The 25,671-nt window shown below is 38.6% G+C and overlaps 1 protein-coding gene across 3 annotated transcripts in view; it reads left to right on the top strand.

The window, feature by feature from the left end:
- The window catches only part of MAPRE2 (microtubule associated protein RP/EB family member 2), a 181,891-nt gene that overhangs the window by 75,370 nt on the left and 80,850 nt on the right, over positions 1 to 25,671 (top strand). For 2 of the 3 annotated variants that reach the window (XM_006150529.3, XM_006150528.3), the window contains one exon: positions 19,152 to 19,279. The exons of the other annotated variant lie outside the window; for it this stretch is intronic. In XM_006150529.3, the coding sequence (XP_006150591.1) occupies positions 19,159 to 19,279 (121 nt within the window). In that variant the 5' untranslated portion in view covers positions 19,152 to 19,158. The remainder of the gene's footprint in view (positions 1 to 19,151; positions 19,280 to 25,671) is intronic. 3 annotated transcript variants of the gene reach the window in all.

The raw sequence follows: 25,671 nt of genomic DNA, 5'->3' as shown, positions 1-25,671 counted from the left end.
ATATAGAAATAGCACCAACCTCATACCTTTCTAGGCAGATTAAACGAGATACAGAGATATGGCAGGCAGTACCCGGTGCAAAGTTAAATGCCTTCAAGAATGTTAGCTAGTTTTGCTTAGAGTTGAAATCTTCTCCTTTACCCTATCTTTATGATAATCCATGGTCATTGTGTCCCCTGTACCTGATATATAGGAGATGTTTATCGAAAGTCCAAATTGAAAAAAAAAAAAATCAGTCTTTTCTCCTTCAGCAAATTTATTAAGAATTCATTTATGTACAAGAGACTACATCCATGTAAATGTATGATTCAGTAAGTTTAACTGTGTACACCCTGAAGCCATCACTGCCGTCAAGATACAGAACATGTTCCTTCATCCCCCAGAGGATTCCTTATACCATTGTAGTCCATATCTCTTCTGTCCATACCACTGATCTGCTTTCTGTCACCACAGATTAGGCTGCATGTTATGTAAATGGGATCATACTGAATGTACCTTTTAGTGTGTGACTTCTTTGGCATAGCATAAAGTTCTTGAGAGTCACGCATATGGGGCGTATCAGCAGTTCATTAGACTTTATTGCTGAGAAGTACTCTATACTGTATTTTGTTTATCCACTCACCAGTTGAACATTTGGGTTGTCTCCAGTTTTTAGCAATTCTGAATAAAACTTCCATTCATATTTATGTGCAAGTTTTTCTGGGGCATAATGTCTTTATATCTCTAGGGTAAATATCTAAGAGTGGAATGATTGGATCTTATGGTTGGTGTTGAACGTTTTTTTTTTGGGGGGGGGGAGAGGTTTTTGCTATAGGGCATGTGCGCTCGCCAGAAAGAGAGAAACAGAGAGATAGAAAGCGAGAAATCATCCCCCAGGGGGGATGGCCATGCCACAATCCCTTCTCCTCCATTCTCCTCTCGGGATCTTGGACATTGCAGGCACACGCGCCTGGCGTGAGTTTACGCCACCAAGTCTGGGACTAGAACCACGGTTGACTACATGGGAGTTCAGCAACATATCCATTACGCTAACTGCTCATCCCAGTGTTGAACTTTTTAAGAGACTGCAAACAATTGTCCAAAGTGTGCCGTTTTCCAATCCTACCAACAGAGTATGAGGGTTCCATTTGTTTCAGTCCTTGGCCGTATTTGGTATGGTCCATCATTATGGGTGTATAGAGGTATTTTATAGAGTTTTTAATTTCTGTTTTCTTGATAACTAATAATGGTTGGCTTTCTTTTCATATGCTTATTGACTCTATGTACCTTATGTAGTGAGTTGTCTGTTCATAACTTTTGCTCATTTTTTAAAAATTTAATTATCATTATAGGAAGATTGTAGAAATATATTTTGATACCGTAATACAGTCTTGAGTTAGATTTTAAAATGTATGAGTCTTGTGTTCTTAACCTGAATATAAATCCCTCAAGAAAAAGGGTAGTTGCTTCTGCCTGGTCTTTATCCATAGTTCCTTTTATAGCAGTTAGTAAGTGTATATTATATGGTTTTATTGAAATACATTGCAAAGTAAATAAGAGTAAGTAAGAGAGTAATTGTCATAGCTCAGAAAAAACATTACATGTACTTTACAAGTTTCATGTGAAAGTATTAAATTTAGGAGCGAGGTTCTTCTTTTGGGTCTTGAGAAATAGAAGATCCTCCTTTAATTCTGTGGAGAAGAGCCCTATAATTATGTAGATATTCTTATCTTCATATTACATGCCTCCTGAATGCTAGCTACTTCAAACATTACACTATTAAATCTAAGAGGCAAAAATTTTTACACACAAGAAACTATTGCTGTACTTTCAAAATGTTGCCTACGATAATTGAAGTTTTGGATACCCCGCCCCCACTTTGTTTTTGATTCTGAGGCAAACATTCTCCACCTCTACCTCTCTCTACTCCCAGTCTATCTAACTTGGCAGTTCTGTTGTTGTTGCCAGTTTGGCTTCTGCCTTCACTGAGTGTCTAAGGAGAATTGGTCTCATGTAGGATTTAGAGACTAGGAAACAAAAGCCTAGTAAGGTCTTAGGTTTACCTGGGAGATTTTCTGAGGCACCTTGTTTTTGAGAGACTGAGCATGCCTGGCTTCCAGAATCTCTTCAGAAATCTTGCCAGCTGAAAGCTAATATCTTAACCACATATGTTTGAAAATCTAAAGATACTGTAAAATACAAGTTCAGTTATGATTTCACAAATGCCTTAGGCCTACCAGTAGGTTTTATAAGTATAAAACTTCATTTATCATTTATTTGGGGACTTTTTAAAAAGAATTGTTTACTTAATTCTATTTATGATTATTTTTAAATTTGCTATAGGGTACATGTATTCACCAGAGAGAGAGAAAGTGAGAAAGCAAGCCTTCATGTCTGGGACTCAAACCATGGTTGGCCATGTTGGAGTCCAACACCTTCACCACCACACCACCCACTGGCCCCTATTTGGGAAATTTTTGTAAAATTCAATTGAGTTACTATTTCTGTAGTGGCAGCAATCTCTCACTCTCTGGATTATAGATATTATATTCTGTGTTTGGGCTGCCATTGAGCAGGCTACAGCTGCCCAAGAATCAGTTGGAAGTGTTCTTTTTGCTTCAGTTGAGGGTGTTCTGTGAAAGGAAACCAAATACTATTAGACAGGACGACAGGATATCCTGTGATTCCCCTAGTTAACTATGGCCAAGGACATAATCTTTTTTTTTTTTCTTTCAGTAGTAAGATTACTTGCTTCTTGTTAACAAGGAGATAAAGGAGTCTAGACTAATGATGTCCACTTAGCTTTTAGGATCCTAACAAACAACTAAGTTCCCCCAAATCAAATGTCCACATCTTTTTATGTGAGTCAGTGATGACTTGGTCATTGTTTACACCTAAGTGACCACCAGTTCTATCATTCTGAAGTAGTAATTGACAAAAAAAGTGGAAATGGGCGAAGTAGAAGTCCTTGGAAGTAAATATGTTAAAATAATAAGGGGCTGGCCCTGTGGCCTAGCAGTTAAGGGAGCCTGTTCCCACATGGCCAACTGAGGTTTGAGTCCCGGAACCAGTGGCTTGAAAAACATGCTGTGCACATGTACATGCATGCCCCAAACCCTGACAAGGTGGAGAAATGGAGAAGAAAGGATTGTGTGTGACCACACCCCATGGTGGTGGTAGTGGGGTATGCTTCCTCTCTGGAGAGCACGCACACCTTCTGGCAATATAAAAAATAAAATAAAATTTCAAAACCTGGTGTTTATAATATTCCTGCAGAGTAAATGTTCTATAAATATTACACATGAAGATGTGAAAAATGTTTGCAAATGTTGACAGAAATAAGCTGATTATTACAAACCTGTGTATGTGTTATCTTAGTTTCATAGGGCTTCCATAACAAATTCCCACAAACTGGATGGGTTGTCCTCTCATAGTTGTGGAAGCTAGAAGTCCAAAATGAAGGTGTCAGCAGGGCCGGGCTCCCTCCAAAGCTCTAGGGAAGAAGGCTTCCATGATTTTTCCTGCTTCCAGCAGCCACTGTGCATTCCTAGGCTTATAGCTTCATCATTCCAATTTCTGCCTCCTACTATCACACTGCCTTCTCCTTCATCTGTGTGATTTTGCTTGTCTTTCTTTCAAGGACACCAGTCATTGGATTTAGGGCCCACTTTAATTTAGTATAATCTCATCTAATCTAGTCACATCTGCAAAGATCCTATTTCCATATAAGGTCACATTCTGAGGTTCCGTATGGGCATGAATATTGGGGAAACACAGTTCACCTCAGAGTGTGTATGTGCATAGGTGTACATATGTATACATAAAAGAAATCTAAGAAGATAAGTACATGAGTGTTCTAACTGGGTGATAGAATAATGAGTACTTTAATAATTTTTTAATCTATCTTTTCTGCTTTTTCTATAGTGAAATTGTGTAAATTTTTAAATATGAAAATCTATTTTCATAAATAAAAAATAGCACTTTGACATCTTTTAAAAAGTAGTAGATTTTTTTGGACCAGCTGTCAGCGTAAGGGCTATGTTACTGGACTCCCATGTAGTTGACCATGGTTCGAGTCTGGTCCCCGTGGCTTATACTCACAGCGGGTGCATGTGTGTGCATGCCCAAGATTCCAAGAATAAAAATGGAGGAGAAGGGATTGTGGCATGGCCATCCCCCTTGGCGGGGGTGATTTCTTGCTTTATGTCTGTCTGTCTCTTGTCTTTCTGGCGAGCGCACGTGCCCTATAGCAGAAATCTCTCCGACAAAAAAAGTAGTAGATTTTTATTTTTGTCAGCATTCTATCTTTGGATTCAGTGGCTTAAAATCACGCCAGGCGCGTGTGCATGCGTGCCCAAGATCCCGACAGGAGAATAGAGGAGAAGGGATTGCGGTGTGGCCATCCCTCCTGGGGGGTGATTTCTCACTTTCTGTCTCTCTATCTGTCCTTCTGGTGAGTGCATGCACCCTATAGCGAAAACCTCTCCAAAAAAAGAAAAAAAAAAATTCTAGGACTCCAAAAACCTAGGTATAGAGATGGAATGAGGGAGATACTTCACAAAATTTGTTAATTTCATGTGTTCAAATTGGCTCAGATATTGGGTAACTTGTATATGTGAGTAACACATATATTTGCTCTAGAACTTCATCTATTCTTCTTGTTCCTTTTTTTTAAGTTTATTCATTCATGAGACTGAGAAACAGAGAGAGAGAGACAAGCATCCTCAAGAAGGTATCATGCCACAGTCTCCCTCCCCCTCCATGCTTCTCAGCCAGCCAGGATCATGGGCACTTTGTATACCCAGTGTGTAGAGATCCACTGGGGAACTAAACCCACAGTCTTCTGGGGATCCCATTTGGCTTGAGTATCGTGGTTACGGTATATCATCAAATCAGCCCTTAGCCCTTTTTTGCCTGTAGAAGTAACATCTCTAGTTACCTGGTCAAATAGTATTAGGTCTTCTCATAAGTAATTTTGTTTCTCTTATCTTTGAATGCTCATTAATCAGTTGATATTGTTCTGCCTTTAAGTATCCCAAGTTTAACAAGACATTCTAAGTTGAGTAGAGATCACTATCTTCCACATTTGTGAAACTACTACAGTATTATTAAATTTTATCGTTCATTCTCCATACCATGGAACTGCAGCATCTAAAAGGGAGATCACAATTTCAGAACCTTCTGTGCTTCTACTCTCTTTCCCAAACCAGAGGTCTTACCATTTATCTACCCTTCTGTTATTTCTGTATGTGATTCAGTTTCAACAAGGCACAATTGAAATCTACTTTCTGCTTGTATGCACAGACTTACACTTCCCCTTGAAAACTGTCGTGCCATTACATTGGCACTAGTAGTGCTACTAATGTAACTTGACTTGGCAATGGAGAGAACAGAGAGGTGATATCCAAGCTAAGTGCATGTGCTTGCATGCACACACATGTGTATACTAGTTTTTGTCACTGGCTACTGGGTATTTTCATTGTAAAATCTGTCAGTCACTTCATTTTTCATTCCAAAAAATAAGTGACATGTGTTTATTGAGATATTATTATTATTCTCTTCCACATGCAAGCAACACCTAGTTGCTCAAACAAGAGTACCACTAAACTAGGGAAGGAGAAAGAAAAACGAGCTGTGATCCTACAGTGGGATATACAGGAAAATCCATTCTGTGGCTGAAGTGGGAGAGTCATTTTACTTTGGGAGGGAAGTTTGGGGGCTAGTACACTGGAACTAGTGATGGAATGATGCTTCTGGTTTCGATAGTATTTCCCCACTGACTAGACTGAACACCACTAATCTTAGTTCAGATATAGCAGTGACCAGCGTTTCCATGTGCTGTTTTCGTAATGTACAGAAGAGATCCCAATTGTATGTAATTCACAGGATGTTCTCTGGGGTTGGAGAGGAAGTTTGATTACAGAAGCTGATTAGTACTTTGCCAACTAATGGTAAGAGTTAAGGTTAATGTTAATATTATTTACCAATTTGAGATTTCTATTTTGATTTTGTGTCAGAGTCTACTATAGAAGGAATTAGGAAGAGTAAATGGACTCAAATAGGGCTGGGGAAATATGGATGTCTATTACCCTTTTTGGAGTCACATTCGCTGAAATATTTTTTTAACGTGGGCCTGCACTTCCCACATCCTGTTAATAGGCTTAATTTAATTGGTTTCATTTTCCATTTCCATTTCAAAATGTTCTCATGAGTTTAAAAATGAACTTTACCATAATGTAAATAAAGACCTTTGGATAGGCACCAATCTCTAAGAATGAGATACTGAGGGATTTATTTTTTTAATGAAATAGATTTTTCTAAACACATAGTCAAGATACCAATCTGAAGTCTTTTATTAGCTTTAGGAAAAAAAAAAAAAACAACTTAGGAGCGGTAATGTATATGATCTCTGACCATTTTGACTACTCTACCACAGAAAGCAAATTGACAGGCTTGAGTCCAAAATCTGTGGTAACAAGAAATGTAAAATGTGGTGGTTCCTAAAATATTAGCATGGCTTGTATGTTTCAGCTGGCAGGTTTTTTGGCTAAAAATCATTCCCAGTGATTAACTGAGTAACTAGTCACCCAAAACTCTATATTTCAGGCTCCTCTTCAAGGAAACTTAGGTTAAAAAAATTACCCTGGTTAAAGTGAACATGTAAAACAAGGTGTTGGCAGAATTAAGTATGGAAAAATGGTTTTATTAAAGGCCACAATTGTATCCTCATTTTTTTTTTCTTTCTTAGTATGTACTCTCATAACATAAAGATAGAGAGCAAGAAAGGACTTGGTTAAGAGCAAGAATCCTGGAATCAATCCTAGGTCCAAATCGTAATTCTGCCACCTAAGAATGGTGACAGGGCAAGTCACTAAACCACTGTGTGTCTGCCTCTTTTCCTACATAGTGGTAGAAAAGCAGCAGTTAGCATATTGGCATTGTTCTGAAGACCAAATAAAAAAATGCATGTTGACTGCTTTTCTATTGGGCATGTGGAAAATTTTCAGTAAATGCTAGCTAATTATAATAGGTTATCTGATGAGCTATCCTGCCTTACTTATGAAGAAAAGGAAATCCCAAAGAGTTAGGGAATAGGCCTAAGTTTATTCAACTTGTTGATGGTAGTTCTGAAACCAAAAGCTCGTTTCCCTGACTCCTAGAGCAGAGCATGTAGTAGTATATCTAGGGAGCTTCCCATGTCTGTATGCCAGACATGAAGAATGGCACATTTCTCTGCTTTTATTCTTATTATTTTAGAGATAGGAGACAAAGTCATCTATTGATAAGCCAGTCACCCCTACTTTCTTCCCACTTAGCTAGCTCACATAGCACTAGAGGCACATATTGATATTTACCCATATGGTATGATTTTGGGCATCTTTGGACTTTTCCCTACCCCAAAACTGTCCCACACATGCAATCATTTAGCATTTACATATTGTGCACCCAGTATGTACCCAGGCACTGCTCAGACACAGAAAATACAGCTATAAACCATCTATGTTCTATGAAGTTCTTTCCTTAAATTCAGGGGGAGGAAGTAGTGGGTGCACAATAAACAGGTGAGGTAACTACCCATGGTGTTAAGCTCATGAAGAAAGACTGGTATGATGTGGGAGTAACTGCAGGGGACCGCTTCAGAGGGCAGATGGGGAGGTCTTGCTGAGGAGTTGACATTTGAGCCAAACCTGCAGCATGAGATGCAGCCAACGGTGCCAAGTGCCAGGATGAGCTTCTCTTCCTTTACATAAGTCCTTGAACCCCAGGTGTTCTTAAGAATTACCTGGCAGCTTCATGTTTCTTCTTACAAGAAAAGTATGCTGATGTTGAAGATGCTGAGTACCTGAGGAGAAACCAGCACCACCAAGCACAAAAGAGCTTAGACCAGGAGGTGGGGAACACTCCCAACAAATGGTTCCACCACAGCAATATGCCTCTTGGTGGCATGTTCATTGCCACTTATTCTTCTGCTGTGTCTTATGTTCCTGATTTTATGCGGAGTGGATTAAAAACTGAGCATGACCACCCACTGTGGTACCAGCAACACCCATGTCCTAAAAGGTCGATCTGGGACCATGATGGGTGGAGGTGGCGTGGTGCCCAACTTGAAATGTCTTGGGATCATGGGAGAGAGCTAAGGTCGGGATAAGAAGGAATAAGGCCAAGTAGGGCTGGGAAAGTAAACAGAAGGCATATGGTGAAGGAGGAGTGGATGTACTGGGAGCCAAGTAAGGGGGCGGAGGGTGCTGAGCAAAAGTTGATGCCCTGAGGAGACCAGCCAAACCCTGTGGCATGGGAACAAGTTATGGGTCATTGAAATTATTTTCAGAGTCTGGAATAAGCCACCCACTGCTCAAAACAGATGGACATTTAGGCAAATATAATCAGCTGCATTTCTGACCATATGAAGAACCGTATGCCCATTGTGTTTGTGTGTGTGTGTGTGTTAGCCATTTACTCTCTTATTATATGCAATTAAGTTTCATTCATACCCACAGACATTATGAATGCCACAAAGGACTTTTTTAGAGTTCCAGAATTTCTTCATTGTTTGGAAAAGATCCAAGTTTCCAAGTCATTTCAGGGTCATAGCTATTGATTTGTTAATTCTGAGTTTAAAACACAAAACAAAATTCCTCCTGTATATGCCGTTTTGAAAGTTTCATTCTTTTTTCACTTAGTTTATAATATGGTGGGTAGCCAAACTAAGAAACAGCCTAATGAGTAGTGTTTGATAAGCTTAATGCAGACAATGATGAGGTTGTTAAAAAATGGAGTTGAAGCCAGCCTTAGTGGCTCAATGTTAACACATTGCTGACGCCACATGGGAAGATCCTATGTTTAAGTCCTGGGGTACCCATGACCCTGGCCACATGAAAGTGTTCCAAAGAACCTTGTTAGGAGGTTTGTCTGTGGCTCTTTCTCTTATGTAAAAAATAAATAAACTTAATGTGCCAGTAGGTGGCGTGGTGGTTGAGGGCACCGGACTCCCACATGGCTGACTGCGGTTCAAGTCCCGGACCCGGTGGCTTAAACTCATGCTGGGTACATGTGTGCCCAAGGTCCCAAGAGGAGAATGGAGGAGAAGGGATTGCGGCATGGCCATCCCCCCTAGGGGGTGATTTCTTGCTTTCTGTCTCTCTGTCTCTGTCTCTGTCTGGCAAGCACATGCTCCCTATAGCAAAACCCTCTCAAAAAAAATAAATAAATAAATAAAAAGAGAGAAGACTTTGAAAAGATGGGGGGTTAGATTTTCAAGGCAGTTGTAGAATCTCTTTGGAGGCATCTGGAGGAACCCAAGCATTTTAGTTATAGTCCTTTTTTTTTTTTCTTTTTTTGAGAGATTTTTGCTATAGGGTGCATGTGCTCCCTGGAGGGACAGAGAGAGACAGATAGCGAGAAATCACCCCCCCCCGAGGGGGGCTGCCGCAATCCCTTCTCCATTCTCCTCTCAGGATTTTGGGCAGGCATGCATACACACGTGTTTTAAGCCACCATGTCCAGGACTCAAACCACAGCCTGCCATGTGGGAGCCCAGCAATGTAACCAATATGCCATCTGCTGGTCCCTGTAATTTCTTTTTTAAGATAGTGCTTAGAATATTTGGCAGGGAAGATTTTATCCTTTTCAAAAAAAGAATAGTTAATGGTAAAAGCAACAGAGACACCCTGAAAAAATTAAGTATTATTTTCAGTTCTCTCTACAAGTTGGCAGTTATTAGCCCGAGTTAGAAGTTCTGATTGTCAGACTAAATGAAACCTTAGATCCACAATAAAACGTTAAGCAGAGAATAACAATATATTAATATTGAAACAGTAGGCAGCCTAGGAAAGCCTGGAATACAGATTAGGCAACACAGCCCTCAAGAAAACCCACGTTTATCTAGTGTTTGTCTAAGCAGCTTCGCATTAAAGTTGCTAACCTTGGTTTTCTTCACTAGTTCATTCTGAGCTGTGAATTCCTAACTTTGAGAAAAAACTAGCTTATGTTAGTGTTGATATTTTTGTAAAATATATGTATTTAGTTATTGTGAGCGGTGTCCAGATGCTTCTCCATCATCCTTATTGAAGACAGAGCTGCGCTCAGACCTCTCCTGCCCTGAGAGGCCCCTGCCATTCCTCCTGGCAGCTCTCCAGGGAGGGGAGTTCCTCTTGAGCTGCCTATCCAATCCCATTGCAGAGTGGGTGAGTGGTGGGGCCCTGTGAAAGTAAGCAGATGCACATCTGCCCATAGAGGCTTCAGAATGTTGTTACCTGGAGACAATAAATGACCTCCTAAATGCTCATCCTAGCCCTAGAATCCATGCATGTATCAGCTGGTCAGTCTGCAAGTTAAAGCGAAGCTTTAATACCCAATTTTAAATGAATCTCAATAGTTGTTATAATATCTCCCCAAGGAGATTTCCTCTTGCCTGCATTTGTCTTTCAAAGATACCCTTGGTGACTCCTTCACTCATCCTGATCTCTCTCTCCTGAAACAAATCCTTTCTCCCTGCCCCCACTTTCAGGTCACAGATAAAGAGAAAGTGATGAATCGAGAGTGATCCGGTGATATTCTTTCCTTGGCAAAATGTTTAAATCCCACCCCTCGGGGTTTTGAGTCTAGAGAATGAATTAGGCACAGCTGAAAAGCAGAGAAGTTTCTGGTTCAGGGGACACATTTAAGCAGTCATTCCCTACTGATACCCAGTTCATTATTAGGGATGGCCACGGGAGAATTAACATCAGCCTTTTGTTAGGGAGCCCGGAAGGAGGCATACAGGCAGAATCTATCTGTTGTTATAAAGCTTTTCAGAGGAAAGCTCACCAGTGCTGGGACTAAATCTTTTCATTCCCTCTCAGGTTAATAGCATATATTCTAATGCAGAAGTGTTTTTTGTTTTTCGGTTTTTTTTTTTTTTTTGAGAACAACTCAGTATTTAATCTGTAGACATATATGTACTTTTTTCTTCCACATACTTACAAGTTATTTTAGAAAGATGCCACTTGTAAGAGAAGAAAATAATATCTCAGTGATTGGTAAATCTTTCTTTACATTTATATTATCTGTAGATACTTACAAGTGTTTATAAAGGACTGTTTGTTAGAATAATACAGAAAAGTCTTCTTTTCAGTTAAAAGCTTTGACACTCCGAAAATTTTGACTGAAGAACATGGTTAGATGAGTATTAATAGTTTGACCTTGACCTGGACCAAGTGTCAGTTCAACGAGTGGTACAGAAAGGAGCTCTTAGGAATCACAGGTTCTTCTCCACCTGGGCATTTATGGCGACATAGCGACAACCAATTCTAAGATGCTTTGAAAGGAATTCTGACACCTAGCCAGCTGGACATGGCTTCCTATGAAGCACAGATATTTTTAAACAGCACTTAAGAAACCACTTTGCCTAAAGATTATTATAAAGGCTTTAGAAATCATTATATGCCCAACCATGAAGAAATATATTTCTCAGAAAAAAAAAAAAAAACCTTAATTGTTTGTCTCTTTTCCAGTCTTCTCTGAGATTTTATTTGTGTGAAACTGGATAAAAAAATTCACTGATATACTTATCCTAGAATGCTGGTGGTGAATTACTTCTCCAAGGGATGGGGACAGGTTGAAAATAGAGAGCAAATCAAGTCACAAATATGAATTTGGTTCAGTGCAAATATGTGAATGGAGTATATTGGCATGAGATGGGTTGAATTTTTCAAAACATTTCATAATGAATATGAACTTTTTCAAGTGCATATGGACTCTTTTAGGGAAAATCATAAGAATGTAACTTAAATCCTAAAGACCTTTTAAAGGTTCAGCCTTAAAAAGGGTTTGGGATGGGGGCTGGCAAGTGGCATGGTGGTTAAAGGCACTGGGCTCCCACATGGGCGACCACGGTTCAAGTCTCGGACCTGGTGGCTTGCTTTCTCACTTCCTCTCTCTCTCTGTCTCTCTCTGATCAAACTGAAAAATAATAATGTTATTAATAATAAATAAAGTTAAATAAAATAATTCTTTAAAAAAAAATAAAAAAGAGGGTTTGGGGTAAAAATCTAAGCCAAAGGGGATCTCCTTATAGAGCAGCAGGCAGTAGTCAACCCCTTATGAGGGATTGTTCTTCTGCAGACAGTCATGTCTATACTAAGGCTACAAACTCAGACTTTAGTTATTAAAAAAAAATTAAAATCAAAGTAGGTTCCACATGCTTCATTCCCACAATTAATTCAAACCTTTTTCTTTATATGCACATACCCCAAACAGTACCACAACTAGGATCCTGGGATACTGGGCCTACTTTGAGCCCTGATTGAAAGAAAAAAAAAAAAAAAGGCAGCAAAACCCATTTGATTAGTGAAAGTGAGAAAGAAGAAAATGAAGAAAAGTAACTCCTTCCCTTGAAGTATGGCCATAATGGTCTGTTTTCAAGGGGAGGGGTGGAGTGAAGAAAGAAATTGAATTACATAAGAAATTATTTCAGTTAATACATAATACTAGCTGTGACATTCTGTATATTTGCCTAATTTTGAAAAGACATTCCTCTGGGTTAATTGGAAAACATTGCCAAATTTGTTTGCAGATGAAATTGTAGAGTATTTTGTGATTGGATTTCAAGCTCGTGATTGGTAAGAGAGTAGAATTCACATTTTTGTTTCCACAGTCTGGGTCTTGGCAAGTCTTTATCCAGTCTTTTACTCATAGGCTAACTCAGATCTCATCGACTCACACAGAATCACATTTGTTTTAGTAAACAGAAATGCAACATCTAATTTTTGTGGCCTAGTCTCTGCCTCGGAGTATAAACTTGCTGTCTTTCTTCACCCAACACCACCACCAAATATATCGAGGATGTAACTGAGCAAAATCAGCACTTTGACCCCAGTCTGAGGCCATCCTTTTTTCATGTGTGTGAGTGGTCTGATCTACAGACCTGCCAGAATCAAGACTTTGCCTGCTGGAGGTATGAAAGGGTTTTTGCTTTTCTGTGTGTTTTTCTCTCTCCTGACTGCAAACAAAACAGAACAAACATAGAGTGCCACCTTCCTAGAAAGTTATTCCATCATCCATGAAAACAGTATGTAAACACATTGTGCTTACTCATTCATTTTCAAGTAGGAGCAATGAATGCAGATATATTTTTATTAAAACTTAAATACAGTATTAAAATATGGTGACCTAGGGACTGTAAAGCTTGGAAACTGTTCTCACTTGTCTCTTGCTTTCTGTGCTGTTGCACTATCCACAGCAGACATTCTTAAACATACGGCAGTCTGGTTCTTCTGAGTGAAAGCCATAAAATAGGGGACAGTACTTTGGCTTTCTCCTTCACAAAAATAGGCCAGAGAGAAAGACTTGTGTCCCAGAGGCCGCAATACAGGTCATTTAAGAATAAGCATTGTTTCCATGTAAAAGAGAAGCAGACATGAGAATAAAAACCCTACTCAGTGCATTGGCTCTTTACTCTGTCCCATTCAGTAGGCCCTTAACCTGCACAGAACTTATTTTTCTTGACTGAGTCTTTGGAAAATACTTAGTAAATTTAACAATTAATACAGTTGACTTTTGAAAAACAGAGGTTTGAATGGTAAGGGCCCACTTATGTATAGATTTTTTTTCGGTAAATATTGTGAGCGTATTTTCTCTTCCTATGGTTTTCTTAGTAATATTTTAATTTTTCTTTCTTTATCATAAGAATGTAGTATGTAATATACCTGACATACAAAATATGGTTTAATCGGCTATGCTATTGGTAAAGCTTAGGGTGTTAGTACTTATGTTCTGAGGAAGTTAAAAGTTACACATGGATTTTCAACTGCATGGAGGGTTGGGGCCCCTAGCCCCTATGTTGTTCAGGTGTCAACTATATTTTGAACTGTTATCATTTTTACCTTCAGTAGGATGTTTACATGTTTGGTAGTCTACTTGAGGACTAGAAATCTTCAACTGAAGATTGTATCTCCCAGTAAACTGGTAATGTCAGGTAACACTCACTGAGCTTCCTCCTTTGTAAAGGAAGAATATAAATCCTATCCCACTTTCCTCACAGGAGTCTTTCAAGGGTCTAAATGGGAGCATAGACTCTCTTTAACTCCGAAACAATATAAAAATTCCTTGTATTATCCACACAACATTTCTGTAGACCAGACAGGGATGGGTACTTTTTCCTTTATATTATCATATAGATTCATATCCAAGAAATTATAATGAAGTGATAAATTTTTAGAGCGTGTCCATGGAAAGATTAGGGCTATTTAATACTCTCTCACCTGATTATAACATTTGTTAAAATATAAATTTTCTTCTGTGGTCACCTGGATAATTTTTGTTTGAGTACTGTAATTGTGCCAGTTGAAAAGTGGAGGCTGAAGGGATTGGGAAGAGAAGAGCATGGCTGGCAGAGCAGGCATAGAATTCTTGTTTCACTTGGACCACCACCTGGCTTACTGGAGGCTCAGAAGGGTGTTTCCCCTTCCATGGAGAGGAAGCCTAGACCTACAGCTCTCAGGCCCCATTCAGGAGACATGGCACATTTGGATGGGGAATCAGCACAGGGAGCAAAAAAGATAGCCACAGACTGAAATGAATTTAGAAGTACAGGTTAAGCATCCTTGATACAAAAAGTTTAAATCCAAAACTGCTCCAAAATCCACAGGTTTTTGAGTTCTTACAGGATACCACAAGTGAAAAATTTCACACCTGACCTCATGTGATACATTGCAGTCACAGTCTTGCAATACAAAGATATTATATAAAGTTAGCTTCAAGCTATGTGTGTAAGATGTATATGAAACATAGCTTAATTGTGTGTTTAGACTTGGATCTCATCTCTGAGATATCTGATTGTGTATATATTCCAGTAGCTGAAGAAATCCAAAATACTTCCGGTTCCAAGTAGTAATATTTCAGATGAGAGATACTCAACCTGTTTCTTGACGAAATTTGGAAGAGGAAGATAGATTATAACAATATTCCAATCTTGCTTTCTCTCACTTTCTCTCTCTCTCTCTCTGGTCACATTAAAAATAAATGAGTAAATAAATAAAATTAAATAATTCTTAATAGAAGAAGAATATTCTAATCTGCCTGGATGGTAAATAGAAATTAACTTTATTGATTCCATTGCTATTATTTTGAAGTAGATATTGAAATCTATTTAACATGCTATCATTGCTTTATCTTAGGAAATGTTAAAACAAAAATCCTAATGTCCATGGTTCACCCATAGCCTGGGTCTGTTCTCTAACCTACTTTTCCCACAAGTTCCTAACACGTGGCTGTTCCTACTGCCTGGGTTTCCTGGGGACTGTATCTCTATTAGGTAGGGAGGAGATAAAGGAGAGTGCACTCTAGTAATTAATTAACCACAGCTTTGTCTAAAACACAAATCTAAGTGCTTTTTTCATTGTTTACCTGGTCATCTTATTGAGTTCCTTGAAATGCAGATAGAGCCTTTACTGCTTTTGTGACTCAGTGTCTGTTTAGAGCACCAAAGGGCACTGTTGTCCTTAGGCGAATGTTATCTTCAAGGCCAAGAAACGAGGAACGTGTGACTCATGGGCAAACTGCAGCAGATGACTTGCTTCCTTGCTTCATAGATTTTTTAAAAAGCTGCCATAACTCTTCTGTCTGTCCTTTTTTGTGTATTTCTTTCTCTTATGTAACTACCCAAGATTTTTACTCCCTTTGTGTCTAGACTTTCTATTTAAAATACAGAGCTGTTTGTGTCTTCCCTTCTTTGTGTTTAGTTTGGTTTTAAATCATCTGGAGCAAAAATTTCAGCTTAGTTTGGTTTGGTGGCCATCTTGCATAATTCTGCACCTCGACACCTCATGCTCCATCGATAGACTGCCTGGTGATACAAAAGCTCCTTATTACTGCCTGAAGAAAAACAAATTAGAAAAACACATCAGCTGCCAAAAATTTTGCCAGTATATGAAAGTTACATCAAATGGTCCAAAATATTTCAAATTTTGGATTATTTATCCTTTCCAAGGTTTTATGTGATTTACATAAATTGACTGGATTTTTAAAAGCAAATGGTTTTGTTTAAAAAATTATAGACTAAGTAAGACAGTGGAAGTTATTAACCAAAAACAAAAACCTTTAATAATAGTGTAGAAAAGTAGTAATTATGGTCACGTTGTCTGAGATCCTAATGCTGTGAGGTTTTTCAGATTTTCGGAAGAGAATTTAGCAATGAGGGTATATCTTGGGATAGAGGGATAGAATTTATTTATTTGTTTTATTTCTCTTCATAAATAAAGTATTGGACACTTTGACATACAAAGCCAATTTTCATTGCTTTAATGAGAGTATGTAAGAACTTTAAACACAACTGTCTTATAATATGTAGATTTTTCTGTAACACTTATAAGCTATGAATTTTGCTGTCATATCTAGTCATGTTTGAAAACATTACTAATCTATAAATACTATTTGCCACTAAAAGGAGTCAGGATCGCTTGGAGAAATGACTGGTTTTAGGTCTGCAGAAGGAAATGTATGAGTTGAGCCTGGAATATCTTGTTAATCCAAAAAGCAAGGAAGTTATCAAAGGCTACTAGTACTTTAACCTTCTCAAAGGAACTCAGAAATCAGCTTGAATAAGTTCTTGTAAACTTCTGTCAAAAAGAAATAAACTGCAGTGGATTGAGACATATCGAATATGTTTAAATCTAAGAGTTCATAATTATGCTTCAAAAAATAAAAACAAAAATCTCATTGATCCTGTTTGGAGAACATTTGGGGCTACTCATTGTCTTGAAAAATGGTAAATAAGGGGAAAAAATCAAGCATCTATCTTGTCTGTTATGTTTAAGTATACCCCAGGATACCTCAGAGAGGACTTTGTTTTTGTTGAATTATTCCCGCTAATAAACCAAGAATGAATAATAGAATATCACCTTGAAGTTTCTCATGAATGATTGGATCTAGGCAAATATCATCATGGCTAACATCACAAAAGGAGTCAGTCAGACACTTGTGCCTCCTGACAGAAGTTCAAATACATGGGTATGCACTATGCACGTGTACACTAGTGTATGCACATACGCTCACACACACACACACCACAAATATATAAATCAAGTCAAGCCTGTACACTGAATTATCAGTTTATGGGAATACAGAAGATAGAGGAACATGTTAAACCACACCAGTGGAATGCTGTGGGCAGCATCCAGATTGTAGAGAAACTCTATTAACCCAGTTCCTTCTATTGCAGCAAAAACAAATTGCAGGAAAAGTCTAAAAATGGAGGAAAAAAAGTTATAAATAACAGAAATTAAAAGAACATATCAAGGGTTCAGGAGGTGGTGTGGTGGTTAGGGTGCTCAACTGCCACATGGCTGACTGCCATTGACGTCCCAGACCTGGCTTCTCACTTTCTCACTCTTTCTCTCTCTCTCTTTCTCTCCCTCTCTCTTTCTCTCAGTTTCTCTCTGGTGAGCATAGCAAATTTAAAATAATAATAAAATAAATAATTTTTAAAAAGATATCAAAGAATCCATATTCAAACTGAAACAAAAATTATATTTGTTGATATTAAGTAATTATTTTCATTTTTTAATGTTTCAGTACTATTGTGGGTTTTTTTTTTCTTTTAATGTCTTTACCTTTCAGAGACACACACTAAAATATTTATAGACAAAATGATGTGATATTTGGCATTTTCTCCAAAATAATCTGCTTTAGAGGCTCAAAGGTGGGATTAACAGAGGGAATTGATGGGAATATAAATGAAACCAGATTGATCACATATTAATAATTATTGAAGCCAGAAAATAAACATACCTGATTATTTTATCTCTTTTTGCATGTAGTTAAAATTTTCCAAAATATAACTTAATACATATCTTGCCTCTATTTTTCTCTATAATTTCTTTTCTTATACTCTCCCTCTTCTCCCACCCTCCTCCCACACTGGATATTGAAGAATGGAATATAACCGTATTTAGTCTTGCAGTTTCTGCCATAGAGTGTGGACAGTCAGCAAAAATCAAATGGAGACATATAGTATCTCTCTTTCATAGCCTGGCTTGCTTCACTCACCAGTAAATCTCCCATATTCAGACACTTTCTATCAATAGCCAGGGTCTTGTTATTTTTTATAAGGCTGAGTAGTATTCCATAGATTTTATGTGCCACACTTTTTAATCCATTCATCTATTCGTGGACATTTGGATTGGTTCTATGTCCTAGCAATTGTGAATAATGCCACAATAAACGAAGCTATGCAAGCACTTATCCAACCGACCATTCTCCTGTCCTTTGGGACACAGAAATAGATTATTATCTGTTGATGATAACGTGTATAGTATCCTCACCCGGACTGGTGTGAAGTGTATTAATGTTGGGTAAATTTACTTTATAAGCTAAGTGATGTATAGTGATTGAATGTATAAAATAAAATCTTTAAAAAGTTAATGCATATCTATAATATATACATATATGTACAAATATATAAATATAGTCTACAAAAATTAGTAAAATTGCAAAGCTTCCTCCAGGTTTAAATTCTTAATAATAATCCTTTTCATTACATTTCTATTAGAGTGGCCAGACTGTAAAATACATTACAATTTGCAAGCACTTGTAATGAAAATACTAATAAAATAATGTTTAAAACTAGAAGACTATTCTGGTGCACACTGTTATAGACCTGTTAGCTTATTTTAGTTTATTTTATATATCTATTTATTTGTTGTCATTTTCAAGGCACCGGGTCTGACAGTCAAACCACAGCTGGCCATGGGGGAATCCAGCACCTTAAGCACCATGACACCTGCTGGCCCCAATACTTAACCACCCTAGATGAGACTCAAACCCACAATCCCTGGCTTAAGAGGTCAGTGCCTTATCCATTAGGCCACTGGGACTTCCCTGGTAACTTAACAACACACATCAACTTAAGGTGAAAAGCAAGACTCTAAATTATGTAATTAATTAGGAGTGTCAGAACCTGAAGAACATTTAGATCTAGTAGGGGGGGATGTAAATTGTACTGCATGAAAAAATATATGAAACTTAATCGTATGATGACCAATATGTAGACTAGAGAGAAAGAAAGGGAAACTACAGGGCTTGGCCTAATCTGGACTTGTGCATCCCCTGGAGCTCGCCTGACTTTATCTTTTGTATTTCTAAGTTAATTCTCTCCTTGTCTTAAAAAAAAAAAAAAACTTGTTTTTGTTTTGCAGTTGGGGAATGGCGGTCAATGTGTATTCTACCTCGATAACCCAAGAGACTATGAGCAGACATGACATCATTGCATGGGTTAACGACATAGTATCTTTAAACTACACAAAAGTGGAACAGCTTTGTTCAGGTAAGAGATTATCTTTAAGTATTTGCCTAAATGTTTACTGTCTATCATGTGGAATGTGACTGTGAACCATAGAGGATGTATTTTAGGAAGGAAAAATATGTATCAGTGTTGATATGTAACTAAAGGAAAAAAACTCAGAACCTACTGGGGGAAGGTTTATGAGCATCTGAAAGCATAGAGCCATGGCAGTGCCATGTATTATGAATGGACCCTGAATGGCCCTTTGGTTGAGCTTTGTAATGCCTTCTCATCACTTCCTAGCCTTTCTCAGTCGTCCTGTCTGTCACCACACTTATCTTCAGAAACACAGATTGGATCTTAACAACACTTGTCCTTAAAAAACCTTCAGGGCTCCACATTGTCCTTTCTGCAGGATAAAATTTACTTTCTTCATGTTGCTGATAAAGATCTTCCTATTCTAGTTGTCATTTATCTTCTCAGTTTTATCCTCCATTATTTCTCTCCCCTTCCTTCAGCCCCACAAAATACCTGTTTAAGTTTTTAAAAACTTCATGAGAGTAAGAGAGAGAGAAAGGCAAGTACCCTTAACAGGGTCTCACGCCTGATCCCCTCTGCCTACCACCCTTCCTAGCCAGCCAGGGTTATGGGTACTCAACAGGGAACCAAACCCGTGGTCTTCCATGTCACTCCAAATCACATAAGCAGTGTGTTATTGTTGTGCTACCTAGCTGGCCTGAGACAAAATGCTCTTTGTTCCCTATGGACTCCTCCTCTTTTGTATTCCATAGCTTTTATCATGTTCCATTTGCTACCAGAAGGTCTTTTCCCTGCTTTCCATTTGTGATAAAATCCTGTCACACTTTAATATCTGGCTAACTTGCCCTCCCTCTAGTTTGCCAGCCTCCCAGGCCTTATGGTGTTTCCTGAACACTGAGCCCACCCCTCTGGAATAGCGCTTGCCACACTGTGTGACAGTGTCTTTGCTGTCCTCAGAATACTGAGAGTTTTTGAGGAAAGCACTACATTTTATTCTTTGTCAAGTTCCTTTGGTGGCACTATGCCTGGTGTAAAGGAGACCTGGAATATTGCATCTTGAGTTAAGCTTGTAGGAGAAAAAAAAAAAAAAGATTCAACTTCTTTGAAAAACTGGGGACATATAAAAAAAAAAAAAAGTGCCACTAGTAAGTAGTTCATTCTTAGGCTTAAATATTCACTAACAAAAGAAATAGCCCTCTCTTAGAAATAAGGAGTCATTTTTTAAACTGAAGGTAAGAGATTTGCTTTCCACCTCTGGCTCTATTAGAAAATAATAGAAAATATTACCAAAGTGTATTCATGTGAAATTTTCATGGGATTGAGTAGATACAAAGGAACTGTCAGTTGTAGCGAATGCGTTGGAGATTCTGGTATCTTTCTGAGGAGTCATATATAGAAAAGATTTTCATGCAGTACAGTTAGAATTTGGAAAGACCCTAGTAATCACTGTCAGATCATGTCTGAATTCAACACCCACCAGTTTATGCATTCTTCCTTTGCTAGGTCTATATTTGACCAGAATACCCTAGAGGATTAACTTTTTAGTACTCTTGACATTCCTGACCCCACAACCAATTTTCCCATGAAAGAAACAGTGAGGTTGGCCAGAAGCTAAGCATTACCTCACCCACTTCTCTGTGCCTTGGTCTCAAACAGAAAGGTGATTTATGAAGTCAGTAGTGGGTGCTAACTAACCTGTTCTTTGCCCTTCAATACAAACTAGAGGAAAGTTGACTTAAGAGTATGATGTTGTCAGAGGTATGTGAGGGGACTTCAAGAAGTTCTTGGGAAAATGGAAGTAGAGTGTAAGTGAAAAAAAGAAAAAAATAATAATTGAAATCTAGGCCCATTTTTTTCATAATACATATTTTTCATAAATTTCTTGAAGACCCACCTCTTCAAAACGTACTGTTGAAAAGCTCTAAAAGTTACTTTCCTAAACAACTTTGACTGCAGCTTACTCAACTTTAGATCTCTGCTCATTCAATTACAGTGCTGTTCTCACTGTGCAATCAGAAGCTTTCTTATTTTGTTTTTAATTTGCTGCAAAGAAACAGAAACAGTTTCTTCGTTATTAGCAATCTCGTTGTTCAACAGCACATACCATTTTGAATTGTAATTGTTTGTGGGCCATTTCTCTGCAGGTGTAGGACAATACCTAGCGTTCCCACAGAAATGCTCATTTTGAGGATGAATGAAAAGCAATTTGTAACTCCCAGGAAAAAAAAACAAAAATGTGTATCTTACCCACAAAGTGGCATATGCATGTGTGGACAAGGGGTTTGCAGTTGGTTATCAAGAGAAGGAAACTGAAAGACAACAAGGAAGAGTTGTAGAGAAAATTCCCGGTCATGATCTTAAAGTTAAAGGTGCCCATCCCATCAGGAGCTTCTTAGGCAGTACATCTGGAGGGTTTGGGATAGCAAATGAAATGAGAGAAAATTAGAATTTTTGTTTGTTTTAGATACAGTAGTGAATGTTTTTGAGCAATATACATAATTTTTTTTGCAAGCCTCTTAAGTCTCCCATAAGCTAAATTGTAAGCAGCATTTGTAAAGCATTCTTATAAAGTAATCTTAAAGCATTGTGTACATTTACAAACATTTGCAGCTACATTGCTATCAGGTGTGGCTTAATGAAAACCAGTTTTGATCCCCGTTGAACAGATAGAATTTTTCATTAGGACAACTTAATGGATACTTAAGGTTACAAGGCCGGTGGTTCAGTACTAAAGCATATTTAAAGGTTCCTTTCTGTGGACCAGCAGTTGGCGTAATGGGTATGTCGCTGGACTCCCATGTTGTTGATCTGTGGTTCAAGTCTTGGACCCGGTGGTTAAACTCATGCTGGGTGCGTGTACGTGCGTGCCCAAGATCTTGAGAGGAGAATGGAGGAGAAGGGATTGCAGCATGGCTATCCCCCTGGGGGGTGATTTCTCGCTTCCTGTCTCTCTCTGTCTTTCTGGCAAGCACCCTATAGCAAAAACCTCTCTAAAAAAAAAAAAAAATTTAAGGATTCCTGTTTGTTTATTACTGGGGGTGAGGGGGAACAACACTAATCATAGTAGAGAGATGTGTCTCTAATTTTAGGCAGTTTTCTCCAAGTATAAAATATAGACCATACACATTCATAACCTCCTGGAGAGCTGCTGATAAAGCAAAGGGTTGGATCCTTGACCTTCTAAATCAGCATCTCTAGATGTGAAGCCTAGAGCGCTGCATTTTTTTTTTTTTTGAGAGATTTTCACTGTAGGGAGCGTGCGCTCACCAGACAGACAGAGAGAGACATAGAGACAGAAAGCGAGAAATCACCCCCCAGGGGGGATGGTCACACCGCAATCCCTTCTCCTCCATTCTCCTCTCGGGATCTTGGGCATGCACGCACACGCGCCCGGTGTGTTTTAAGCCACCGGGTCTGGGACGTGAACCGCGGTCGACTACGTGGGAGTCCAGCGACATAGCCATTAAGCTAACTGCTGGTTCCCTCTTTCCTTTTTTTTATGGAGGGTTATGTGTGTAGTGTTGTAGATGGGGCCTCACTACCTCAGCCCCCTGAGTAACTGGGTCTATAGGTGCATGCCACTGTACCTAGCTTTTAGAGAGGGTTATGAATCAAGCTCAGGCCTCCCATCTGGCTTCAGCCTGCTCAGCTGCAGTGTCCAGCACCCTAGACCACAGCTGGCCCTGCATATAACAAGTAACTCAAGTATTTTTGTGCTGTGCATTTCCGAGAAAACACAAACCACTAAAAGTGAAGTGACGGAAAACCTATTTGTCAATTTCCTTATTCATAATTCAGTCTGTGACTTTTATCTTCAGCAATGGCATTTAGCAGGAGGAAGCTGTCTTCCTATTTATTTATTCATGAATTTATTTATACCCTTTTTTGTTCTAGATGTCTTTTAAGGTAGGTGGGGCAGTGCTATTAGAATAAGAACAAACCCAAATATTGTTGACCTACGTGATTTATTCTCCTTATGCTTACAAACTTAATTAAAATTCTTAGGTTATTTATTTTTTTCCATTTTTAAAAAATTTCTTTAGTTTACTATGCGGCATTCAATTTTAGTGGTATATTCTGAGAAAAAAATATACAAAACATCTTAAAGTTTTTTCTTTAAGTTTATTTTTCTATGAGAGAAAGAGACAGAGAATACTTGCACTCCAATCCTAGCAATTCCCTTTTTCATTTTCCCCTATTACATTATTTCCAGTTTCTTAAGCTCTTATTTCCAGCTGAGATCTCCCTCTAGCTCAATATGAAAACTAATACCAGATTTTCTATAGCTCATAAAAAGCTGAAGTACTGCCTCACACTGGTGTTGCACTTTCTTCAGCAATTTTTGTCTTTACAGAACATCTCATTTGTTTCCATGTAAGCATTTTCAAAAGCTTTAATGGAAAGATGGTATAAGAATGTAGAACACTTGGAAGTACATTTTAGGACGTTGCAAAACAATGAAAATGACTTGCTATTATTTCGTTATTTTATTCCAAGGTGTAACCTTATGAAAATTTTCTTTGAACATTGAATCTGGGTCACGAAAATTATACACATACTTGGTTTGCTTGTATTTCTTGTGAAAAACAATCTTTAAGTGTCAAGTTAAAATGTGGACTCTGTAAATGGAGAGTAAGCTATCAGCTGATGTGAAAAATGCCTGTAATTAACAATATACTGCTCACTTAATGGTTTTGAAAATGAATAGTAATTGTGGATTTCCTTTGGTCAGATGGGAGTTTGAACTGCATATAATATCAGATTGGTTCAACTTAAAAACATTTTATATTTTCTTTCAGTTGCTTTATAAAATAAATGTATAAAGATATTTTGGGGGGTGGTAGAGTATGTTTTGCTTTTGCTTTTAGTACCAGCTCCAGTCAGTTTAGTAAGTATTTTATAGGGCAGTAACGAAGGCGAATGGGCAACGTGTGCTAAAAATCCTTAAAAGTGGGGCCAGCAGGTGGCATGGTGGTTAGGGCACTGGACTCCCACATGGCTGACTTTGTTTGAATCCCAGACCTGGGAGCTTGAAAAAACGCACTGGGTGCCTGTGTGTGCATGCCCAAAATCCCAAGAGGAGAATGGAAGAGTAGGGGTTGCAGCATGGCCATCCCTCCTGGGGGATGATTTCTCACTTTCCCTCTCACTGTCTGTCTGTCTGTCTCTCTCTCTCTCTCTCCCCCTCTCTCTCTCTCTCTGGCGAGTACACATGCCCTATGGCAGAAAAAAAAAAAAAACAACAACTAAAAATCTCTAAAAGTAGCTTCAGTAACTTTGGATACTTGGTGAAAATGATGGAGAAGATAGTGGACTATGTAGAAATGAAAAAAGAAAAGAAATGGGGAGAGGAGTGTGATGGGAGACGGAGAAGATACAGCGTTTCCTCTTACTCTCCTCACCTCTTTTCCCTTGTGCTGACAGTCTAATCCTCTTTGAAACTTTTTTTAACAACTATTCATTTTATTTTTTATTGTTATTTTTTAAAATTTACTATAGGACACACACACTCACAAGAGACAGACAGAGAGAGAGAGAGTGAAAAAAAAAAAAAAAGAAAATGAGAAAGCATGCCTCCAGGTCAGGAACTGGAACCATGGTCAGCCATATCTGAGTCCAGTGCCTTAAACACCACACCTCCTGCTGGTCCTGAAACATACTTCTGACATCTGTTTGTCTCTTGGTCCTCTCTCCAAGGCTGGATCTAAGCAGCAAGGCCACTGGTTGGTGCTGGGTCACTGTTGGCACTTAGCTCACTGAGCACCTGACTGCACTCTCCTCCGTCCCAGGACTGGCACAGCTACCCTATTCATCCTGAGCACCATCCCTGCCTCCTTCCCACTCACCCCACAGGACAAGCAGATGCTGAGATAAGTCCACATGGAGACCGGCTACCTCCTGGATGGCTATAATGTGGTTGACTGCTCAATTACTTTGCTGAGCATTTTAGTATTTTAATAAAACGCCATTTGAATTAAACCATTTAAGATGGAAATTTGGGTTATTTTCTTGACTGACTTAAAAAAAAGATGATTTAAGAAAATGAGGAGGATTCAATTCATTCCAATTTGTACTTCTCCATATTGGCTTTGTCTTCTATCAAGTTTCTGGTACTTTCTCCCTCCAGAAACGCTTCTGCATTTGGCTGATGACATCGTAGTCCTGTTTACTATTCTGAGTGCATGATGGCTGGTGAGAGGAGCTAGGCTTTATAGCACACCCTGGGTCTCATAGGTGTAGCCATTAGCTGTGCCAAGACCTTCAGTACAAGTGCTCTGAGCCTTGCCCTGATGGCAGTTGTTCCCGAGCCCAGCAGTGCTCTTTGTGACCAATTTTGGCTACAGATCTGTGCCTGTAAAGTAGGTTGATCACAGCCTGGTGTGGTGTCCCCTGTG

Source organism: Tupaia chinensis, unplaced genomic scaffold (genome assembly GCF_000334495.1).
Source record: "Tupaia chinensis unplaced genomic scaffold, TupChi_1.0 Scaffold000290_1, whole genome shotgun sequence".
Lineage (NCBI taxonomy): Eukaryota > Metazoa > Chordata > Mammalia > Scandentia > Tupaiidae > Tupaia > Tupaia belangeri.
Note: the sequence above shows the minus strand (reverse complement) of the source record. Positions and strands in the feature narration are given on the sequence as shown.